At 36.9% G+C, this 10,939-nt stretch overlaps 1 protein-coding gene across 1 annotated transcript; it reads left to right on the forward strand.

Annotated features, from left to right (window-relative positions):
* Positions 1-2,762: 2,762 nt before the first annotated feature.
* LOC306984793 (uncharacterized protein) lies at positions 2,763-10,350 on the forward strand. The gene is made up of 6 exons (XM_079586494.1): positions 2,763-3,224; positions 7,839-7,934; positions 8,013-8,243; positions 8,354-8,376; positions 8,745-8,860; positions 8,950-10,350. Exons 1-6 carry the CDS (start codon positions 2,835-2,837, stop codon positions 10,212-10,214), a joined length of 2,121 nt encoding a protein of 706 aa, XP_079442620.1. The 5' UTR covers positions 2,763-2,834; the 3' UTR covers positions 10,215-10,350.
* Positions 10,351-10,939: the final 589 nt, after the last annotated feature.

A 10,939-nucleotide genomic window follows, 5' to 3' on the forward strand; every position in this document is an offset into this window, starting at 1 on the left:
GGACCTTTTTGCAGTTTTTCTCCACCTTTTGTATTTAATTATGATGGTTCAAATACTTCATTTTGGTGACTTTTTATGCACTAATAAAAAAAAAAGGAGGTGAAAAACTACTGATCATGTATAGGCTACGTTTTTTTAATTATAAGATAATTACTTTTGTCTTATTCATAGAACATCAAATAGCCTACAATATTTTTGTAAGTGGAGCTCGTTACCTCTAAGGGGGTCCGGGGGCATGCACCCCCGGAAGATTTTTTTTTACATTTTAAAGATAAATTCATTAATCTGGTGCACTTTGAGTCACCTTAATTTACTGAAGACTACAAATTATATTATGATATTAATTCTCAATGTGTAGGCTACACATTCATATTAACCTGTGCCTTATATGATGAAAACGGCTTCGTTAATGTTTTTTGTCCCCTCCCCTCACAATGACATAGTAACGTTTGCCTTAACTAATTATTAGCTACATTAAGTTACATGAATCACGTTACATGGGCCTATTTTCAGTTAAAAATGGCTAAATTAGACAAAGTTTATTAGTTTGCCTGATTATTTCTAACATGTATGACCTAAAACAGCTGTCAAATATGAAATGTTTAGTTTAGCTACTTACATCTTATCTGCACTTGAGCATAAACTACTGACGCGTCGAGGTGCGCCTCGCGCTGCTGCTAAAATGCGCGCTCAGCCGCTTCTGTGAACATAAAGCCCGCCTACTTTGATTTGATTGGTCATCTCAATTATTCTGACATTGACGGGCAGTGACGGACCAATGAGGCTCAGATGAACACACACACCCTGTCCTCTGTTTCTGACGTGCGCTCGGTGCGAAGCTATCTGGACGTGCCGCGCATATATCATATTAATTTGAAACAGCAACCCAGAATATTTGTCACAAGCATTGATTAAAACAATGATGACAATCACATGAATTTTTTTTTTACCGACTTAAATTTTGGACCTTAGGCAGTGAGGGGGGGTTCGTTCGAACCACCCGAACCCCCCCTGCCTACGGGCTTGAGCTCTATAGTGTATTTAATCTTCAATAAACACAGCTCATTAATTCCTACCGGGACGAAACAAGTGATTGGCTTGCGCGACTGTCACTCTACGTCACCATGACTACCGCCGCTATTACTGGCTCTGCCCACGTGCGCGCAGTCGCGCACCCGTTTTTAGGTGGGAGTGAATGGAATTAATGAGCTGTGTTTATTGAAGATTAAATACACTAGAGTCACTCAGTTTTTTATACTCTCTATTTCAGAGTACTTGCATTTTAATTATGTATTGGTATATAAAGACAGTTTAAACAAATTTGAATAAAAGTTTTTTTAGACAATTCTGACCTACCCTACCTTTAATGTGCGACCGCTATTGTAATGCTTATTTTGAGGGGTGATAAACTGAGAAATCCAATTTTCCTTGAGCTTTTGACATATAAGAGGTCATCATATTATAAGAATATCCTGTAAGTTTCAGAACTGAAAACGTCCTTGTAAACCCAATAAGTTGGCAGAACTCAAAACATTTAAGTCAATCAATTGCCTCAAATTTTTCAAGTTATGAAAGTTTAAGTAAGCAGAACTAGCAGATATTTATTTTGTACTTAAACATTTCAAGTTAAGAATAATTAAAACGTACGAGTACACTAATTCATACAATTAACTTTCATGTAATCTCAGTGTGAACACTTTTATTAGTATAAACTTAGTTAGCTTTAACAAGCTAATCTGCTTGCATGTTAATTTGCTAACATATTAGCAATAGCATGTTATACAGAAGCACTTGCTGTATGAGTGCAACTATATAAAGATATTATTTGCTCTCAAATCAAGATCATGCTCCACTTGTCACCATGATGGTAACTATCCTAAAACCAACATTAACAGAAATTCTTCCAAATTAGCATAAACATTAATCACTACTAAATCTCCCACTTAACATTAATCTTGCACACAAAAAAAAACATTATATTACACTTAATTTTAGCATTTACTCTCCCTTTCGAGTGCCATCGGCAAAGCATGCTGGGAAATAGACATCCCAGCCGTTTCAGTGAAACTTAAGTTCGTCTAAATTAAAATAAATAATTTCATACAACAATGAAACAGTTCAGCTTACTTAAAATAGATCAGTTCTGTGAACTTAAAAGAAAAAGAAAGTGCTAAATACTCATAAAAGTTAATTTGACTGAACTAATTAGTTTAGTTTAAGTTTGTCCTACTCAAACCAATTAAGTATTTTGAGCGTTAGGGTTTACAGTGAATAAAAGCTTTTATTGACATCAACGTCACAGGGTATCAAACCCCGCCTCCGCAGAAGAAGAGCGACGCCCACTTCAACACCGCCTGTTTAGCCCCGCCCACCGATCCGCGCATTACATGAAACTCATTATAATATGCGAAACTGTTATCCAATCATAGTAGTGGGCATTTACTTCCAAGTCTTCAATGCGATATGTTTTTTTCAATAAAAAAATAAAATAAAAAAGGTAAGTGGTAATTAAAGTCCCCCTGTGGCGAAAATCAAGCTTTTAATGTTGTTTATATGTCTATGTAGTGTTTTTAATATGCCATAAGTCGACAGCATTGCTGCAGTGAACCAGTGTGTGTGTGTGTGTGTGTGTGTGTGTGTGTGTGTGTGTGTGTGTGTGTGTGTGTGTGTGTCGCTCTTTCTGGTTCTGCAGCGCGCGTTCATGTGTTTTGGAGGAGGCGTGGCTTTAGAGACGCTCTGATCTCGTGCTTTCAAGACTAGCTTGCTATTGGTTGCCTCTCTGAAACTGAAAGAGAAACTTTACTTTGAGTTTCATTTCTAAGCAACTATAAAAAATGGCGTCTAGATCTTTTGCAGAGGAGGATTTATCTTGTCCGGTGTGCTGTGACATTTTTATAAACCCTGTTCTTCTGTCGTGTAGCCACAGTTTTTGTTCAAGCTGTATTCAGAGGGTTTGGGAAAATAAAACACGTAAAGAATGTCCGGTTTGCCGAAGAAAATCTTCAAATAATCGTCCTCCGGTTAATTTGGCTTTGAGGAACCTGTGCGAGAGTTTTCAACAGGAGAGACAGAGATCTGGACCTGGAGTCTGTAGTGTTCACAACGAGACTATCAAACTCTTCTGTCTGGATGATCAACAGCCCGTGTGTGTGGTGTGTCGAGACTCCAGAAAACACACCAACCACAGATTCTGTCCTGTAGATGAAGCTGTCGCGGATCATAAGGTCAGATGATGTTTAAAACATTTGATTAAATCAAATATCAATTGATAGACAATTTTACTTCGACAAACTAATTGTAACGGGTGTTATATTTATTTATTTCACTCAAAATCTCTCCCCTTGTTATTATCATTTGTTATATTTCTTTAATTATTTTGTATTGTGGAAATTATTATTTTAATATTTAATTTCTAATATTGATTTCTATTAATTTTGAGATGTCATATTTCTATGGTTATATGGTCATTTTGCAGAATTGTTAAATATGGTGCTTGAGTGACTCCTTTAAGACTTATCTTCCGGTTCCGGTTGCTCTCCTTCAGTTCGCGCGCTTCGCGGTAAATGCGACTGAAGAGAGGCTGATGTTGTAACGAGAAGGCCACAGACTCTAACTTGTTTTGATTCTTCTTTTTATTCATGCAGAATAAAGTCTGGCTTGAGTAATTTATGTTGCCCGATCTCGTTTATCTTCCAACACAACGCAGAGCTAAACGGAGACCGGTCACATGAAAAAAATACTCGTGTGGGTTTATTTACACAGGAACAATTCAGACATTTTTATTTCTTTTTTATCTGATAGGCCCTGTAGTCGATAATTGTATCCCTAAAACTAATTTTTGATAACCAAAATGACATATTTAAACGTTTTTTTTTCCTGTGAATGTTTTTATTTATGCCTTAAAATAGCTTGAATGTAACTCTACACTAGAGCCATATAGAGAGTAGTGTTGTCAAAAATATCGATATTTCGATAAATATCGATACTGAAATATCTGAACGGTACCAATACTAATTTCCCGAAGTATCGATACTAGCCGAGCGGTCACTTTCACTTTCACTTCTCTCCAAAGGCGCGTTGACAAACACCACACGTGACGCACTCGTCTCATTCGCTCTGGTTAAATAGCAAGTGAAGTGAATGGAAAGATGGCGAGGGCGGCGCCCCCGCGACCGGCTTTGGTTGATTGATAAAGAACACCGCGAGCGGGCATGTCGGAGTCGGAGAATAGCGTGGACACGCGCTACACACTGCGAGCGGGCATGTCGGAGAATAGCGCGGACACGCGCTTCACACTGCGAGCGGGTATGTCAGAGAATAGCGCGGACACGCGCTTCACACTGCGAGCGGGCTGCGGGCACCCAAAAGATTGTTTGACAATCAATAATCCCTCACATCACTCATTTTTTAAAATTATTTTATAGGTGAAAACAGACTTAAGGAACAGGCTCCAGGGGTACCATTTAGCAAGCTACGCTCAGCATCAGGGGTGTTTGTTGTTTGGACAGACCTTTCCCCACTGCTAAAAAAATCCTAAAGGAAACACTGTAACTCTTCTCATTTTAACTTTTCTGAAACATAAACCTAGATGGCCTAGTATTGTTGTTGAAATGAGTCTGTGTTGTCTCGTTTTTTCACCGTAATTCTTAAAGTTAACATAATCTGACTGAGGAATCAGTAAATATTTTAACTGTGGTCAAATGTAAATTAACTTGTGCCTATTTAACTTTATTCAGAAAAGTATTATTTAATTCTGCAATTTGCCTTCATTAGCGATTATCATCAATTTGATTACACAGATATTAATTAAACTAAACAGCTAGACAATGGCATCTCTGAATTCAATAATGAAATGCCTTTAACTGAAAATTTTATGTTTAATCTTATTATTATACATTACTGACACTCTATCCTCCAATTTGATACTGTTAAGTGCTTTTTTGTTACAGTAGGCTGCTATATTTTAATCTTTGATAACAGTAGGTTATACAAATACAACGGGTAATGTTACCCCTGGTCCAATTAAAAAAATATTAACAAGAACTCAGGACATTTTTGTTCATGTAAAATATACCTCATTGTCATGTTCTAGACTTGTTATATTTAGCTTTAAATAAAAAAAATATCCCCTTAATATAGTGGCAGTTTTTCTCTTTGTGGTATCGAAAATGGTATCGAATATCGATATTTTTCAAGGTATCGTATCGAAGTTAGAAATTCTAGTATCGTGACAACACTAATAGAGAGATCGTTGCGATGCGATCACGAAAGTTCAAAATGCTTGATCAAAATTCTAGATCTATGCTTGAGATTGAGTTAGGCTTAAAGATACAATATGTAACAATTTTGTAATAAAAGATCCAAAAATCACTTGGACAGTGTGATATATTTCCTGCAGTTATGTACTTACAATATCCCAAAAGTCTCCAAAGATTTTTTTATTTCAGAGAAATTCCAATTTTAAATAATTGTCCGTCCCGGAAAAAAATGTCGCCTGTCAGTGACGCAATATCCGCTCTATCCTTGGTTTCCGCAATATCACGTGGACAAATGCGGAAGTGGTGGTTACAGCTGTTGTGTACATCATGGATCACGATTACTCTTTGGCGAGTTTTGAAGTGCCAACAAAACGTAAGCGTCCATATGGGGATACACGCAGAATTTGTGACAAACGGAGGAATAAAACAAGGATAAAAATCGGTGTGGCGTTTTCGAGATGGAGAGAGCTTCGCGAGAGAGAGAGAAAGAAGGGGGACAAAATCAGTAAAGTTCCTCTAGCTGGGACACGAACTCGGGTCTCCCACGTTATATGATGGCACACTTACCCACGACACTATCGTGATGCAATATCAACATTATAAATTATACAAAATTGTCGGCCGCGTCCCCGCACCCACGCATGTAATAGCCTATTATGATTTCCGTCATTATTTTAATATATTTGTGTACCAGGTGGTCCGTGACCGAGATTATGGCAGTGCAATTAAATACAATCGGATATCTGTTGTTAAAAAATATTAAGCCATTACTTGCAAATATCCGTTCAAATTTAATTTTACTACGATTGGTTTGAACACGTAAAACAACACTTCATTAACTATAAACATCCTAAAACTACACAGCATTAACCTAACAAATCATTTGACAAAAGCTGTAACAGGATAATATAGCATAACATTTCGCGTTCCTTGTAGTTCATTCATTATCACAGGGTTGCCAACTTCGGGGCTTTGGCTGGAGTGAGACTCTGTAAAATTTCAGTGCGCGTGAGCGGAGAAATTTTTTGGTAACCCTAATTTTAAAAATGTCAGTCCTTGTTTACTTAAAATAAACCCTGATTTATGCAAAAAAAAAAAAAAAAAAAAAAAAAAAAAAAAACTAATAGAATGGAAACGCTTCTTCAAAATGTACCAAAAAAAAAGTAACTAATTATCAGGGAAAGTAACTATTGCATTACTTTAAAAAAAAAAAAAAAAAAATACCCCCAATATTAAATATGTTAAATGAATGCAATGTACACTAAATAGAACTAATTATTATTATAAAACATTATATACATGCACTAACAAAAAGTGCTCTCAATATAATACTGAACAATGTACCAACATAAATAATAAAATATAATATCTTGGGTTTTTATTTTTATAACCTACAGGTCATCATCAGAGGTTATTTAAGCCAAATTCTAGTTGTGTTTGCCGCACGTGTTCACAACCGGCCAAACAAAGATTTTATTTGAACGTTCCCTGCAAGTTATTTTAGAGTTTTATTTTATAACCATGTAAACTAATTAAAACGCTTCAGATTATACCAATAGGCTACAGAGATCATCCTAATGCGGAAATGTATATTTAATTTATAAACAAACTATATTATGCTCGGACACACTCGATCTCACTCGCGCACTGTCGAGCGCGCTCTCGGACAACGGTACTCTCGGCACACAGACTGGCTACGTCTGTAGTGACAAGGCACATCATTTTATTATCTGCATACCTTGATTGTCATCCAAACTTTCAAACGCGCATCAGCGGCTCCGACTCCGAACCTATGCTCCGAACTCTCTCTGAACTTCTCACACGCAACTGACGTATCAGGTGCAAAGATTTTCAGCGAATCAACGATCAGAAAATACTGCAGTGAGAACGTTGTAGGCAGATGTTACAGCTGCGGGCCTAAACTCCTCTCCTGTCAATAATACACTGTGGTCTAGTCAATAGTCATCAATAGAAAATTAACGGATTGAGAGGGGAGAAAAATGGATTTTGGCGTGACATTTCTTGCGTGTGCGTGAGAGCGTGAGATTGATGCTGAAAGCGTGAGTGTCACGCCAGATGCGTGAGAGTTGGCAACCCTGTTATCATGACATAAAATTTCGCGTTCAGACGTACAGGTAATACAAAAACTAATAAATTACCTCATCCGTGATCATGATTCATTAATTCCATACGTCTCTGGATGTTGAAAACGACATCTCCCATCGTTCCACTCCTTCATAGCGTCATCAAGATTCGCCTTTGTTATTGTTGGAAACAGCGCCCTCTTGTGGCTTAAAATCTTACATACTGTAGCTTTAACTGACATGGGGGGGAGGAATCCTTTAAAAAAATAGTATTTGTTTATACTCTAACACTAAATGTTAATGTTCTAATGTTTGCTTTTAATATTTCAGTTTAGTGCATCAGATTAAGTTTTTAAAATGTGTTGAGTTGTTGTGGTGCATCTGTCAGCTCACATCCATTCTCTCCACTGTCTGTACTAAATTAAACAAAAGAGGCAAAAAACCCAAATAAAATAAATGTAACAATAGACACTGTTTTTGTTGTTTCTTCTTCCAGGAGCTACTCAAAGCTTCACAGGAACGTTTACTGGAGGAACTGAGAACATCTGTGGATCGTGAACAGAAACTGTGTAAAACTGCTGAAGATATTAAGGTTTGAAATGAACAATGTGATTAATGCAATTCTGGAAGTGTAGATGTAGAGTTTGGCCAATATTGTGTTTCATTTCAGGTTCACGCTCAAAGCATAGAGACTCAGATTAAAGAAGAGTTTGAGGGACGTCGCCAGCTTTTACATGATGAAGAAGCGGCCAGAATTACAGCGCTGAGAGAGGAAGAGGAGAAGAGGAGTCAGAGGATGAAGAAGAAGATTGAGGAGACGAGTAAACAGATTTCATCTCTCACAATCACAATCGGAGACATCGAGGAGCAGATGAAGACTGAAGATGTTTCATTCCTGCAGGTGTCCATTCATCTCCATTATTCTCCAATGATATGAATGTCAATTTCCAGAGATTAAAGCCAAACTCAGTTTTGCCGAATAATTTGAATTTCTTTATTTTTTCTTTACAGAACGTTAAGGCCACATTGCAAAGGTTTGTGTTTGTCTCTGTGCTTCTGAACTCTTCATCACTCTTAGAAGAAAAGCTTCTATGGAATATTAAAGGGTTCCGTCAGACGCTTCATATATAGAACCTTGTAGAGCTTCCCATCATTTCATGGATTTAGTTTGAATTAACCCATTCATTGGTTCAAGTAATGGCATTTTATGCATTTTACAGCTTGTAATCTTTATTACTATACATTTGAAATAACCAATTAGACATGAAAGTAAAAATAAGACGCTTCTCCTTTGAAACTTTTTTGGCCTAAAGGGTTCTTAAAATGTAGTCAAGAACCCTCGGATTTCTATATAGAACCACATCAAACCATCAGCATGTCTGACTCTTGAATGTTGTTTCAGAGCCCAATATATTCCAGATCCAGACCCCAGTCCAGGTGTGCCGATCACTTTCTCAAATCACCTGACCAACCTGAAGCCCAGTGTCTCACAGAAGATGCAGGACAATGCTGGTAAACGTGAGTATGACAGACGCAGCAATGATTTCTGTGGTTATTTGTCTTAAAGTGTGTGTGTATATGAGTGTGTATCTGTTCTCTCTTTTCAGCTTCAGACAACATCGCAAGCAAACAAGAAAAAGAAAATGAAAATAGATCAGTAACTCATTTCTTGGGGGCAAACCAAGAAAGAGAAAATAGACCAGTAAATCATTTATTGGGGGCAAACCAAGAAAGAGAAAATAGACCAGTAAATCATTTATTGGGGGCAAACCAAGAAAATAGACCAGTAACTCATTTCTTGGGGGCAAACCAAGAAAATAGACCAGTAACTCATTTCTTGGGGGCAAACCAAGAAAGAGAAAATAGACCAGTAACTCATTTCTTGGGGGCAAACCAAGAAAATAGACCAGTAACTCATTTCTTGGGGGCAAACCAAGAAAATAGACCAGGAACTCATTTCTTGTGGGCAAAACGAGAAAAAGAAATTAGACCAGTAACTCATTTCTTGGGGGCAAACCAAGAAAGAGAAAATGAAATTAGACCAGGAACTCATTTCTTGGGGGCAAACCAAGAAAATAGACCAGGAACTCATTTCTTGGGGGCAAACCAAAAAAATAGACCAGGAACTCATTTCTTGGGGGCAAACCAAGAAAATAGACCAGGAACTCATTTCTTGGGGGCAAACCAAGAAAATAGATCAGTAACTAATTTTTTGGGGGCAAAACGAGAAAAAGAAAATAGACCAGTAACTCATTTATTGGGGGCAAACCAAGAAAATGAAATTAGACCAGTAACTCATTTATTGGGGGCAAAACGAGAAAAAGAAAATAGACCAGTAACTCATTTATTGGGGGCAAAGCGAGAAAATGAAATTAGACCAGGAACACATTTCTTGGGGGCAAAGCAAGAAAATGAAATTAGACCAGTAACTCATTTCTTGGGGGCAAAGCGGGAAAAAGAAAATGAAATTAGACCAGGAACTCATTTCCTGGGGGCAAACCAAGAAAATAGACCAGTAACTAATTTTTTGGGGGCAAAACGAGAAAAAGAAAATAGACCAGTAACTAATTTATTGGGGGCTAACCAAGAAAATGAAATTAGACCAGTAACTCATTTCTTGGGGGCAAAACGAGAAAAAGAAAATAGACCAGGAACTCATTTCCTGGGGGCAAACCAAGAAAATAGACCAGTAACTAATTTATTGGGGGCTAACCAAGAAAATGAAATTATACCAGTAACTCATTTATTGGGGGCAAAGCAAGAAAATGAAATTAGACCAGGAACTCATTTCTTGGGGGCAAACCAAGAAAAAGAAAATGAAATTAGACAATTAATTAATTTCTGGGGGGGAACAGCAAGAAAAAGAAAATGAAATTAGACCAGGAACTCATTTCTGGCCCGCAAATGTCCCCCTTAGGGGCTCCTCGGAAAAGCCAAACATGACAATTATGAGATCCAGTTTCATCATCTTTTGGGATGTCATGAAATCAATATTACAATAGTGTTGGTTCAACATCATATTTGCAGCCTCATTTAATTAAAAAAATCCAACAAATGTAATGTTAACATAAAACCATGTTGCAATCCGATATACAAATGCTGAACCAACATTAACATTAACAGTAAAACACTGTACTTTGTTAAACACAAACTTGGTTTTCAAGTTTGATGAAAACCATGTACACTTTTAATACTTTTCTCTTCTTTCATTTAAAAACAATCAATAGAAATGACTCGCTCTTCAAAAAAACTTTAATTGATAAATCCTTAAAATCTTTGGGGGGTTGAAATTTAAAAAAATATTTTAAGGATTTATCAATTAAAGTTTATATATATATATATATATATATATATATATATATATATATATATATATATATCTTTTACTGTACTATGTTGCATTATTTCGATTTTATTTTTGTGTAATTTTATCTAGTTTTCTATACACTATGCCTGTACTTGCCTTCTGCACTGAAAGCTTCTGTCAACAAAACATATTCCGTGTGTGTGTGTGTGTGTGTAAACATACATGGCAATAAAGCTCTTTCTGATTCTGTAGCGCGCTCATGTGGTTTGGAGGAGGCGTGGCTTTGGAGA

Source organism: Phoxinus phoxinus, assembly GCF_949152265.1.
Source record: "Phoxinus phoxinus genome assembly, chromosome: 17".
Lineage (NCBI taxonomy): Eukaryota > Metazoa > Chordata > Actinopteri > Cypriniformes > Leuciscidae > Phoxinus > Phoxinus phoxinus.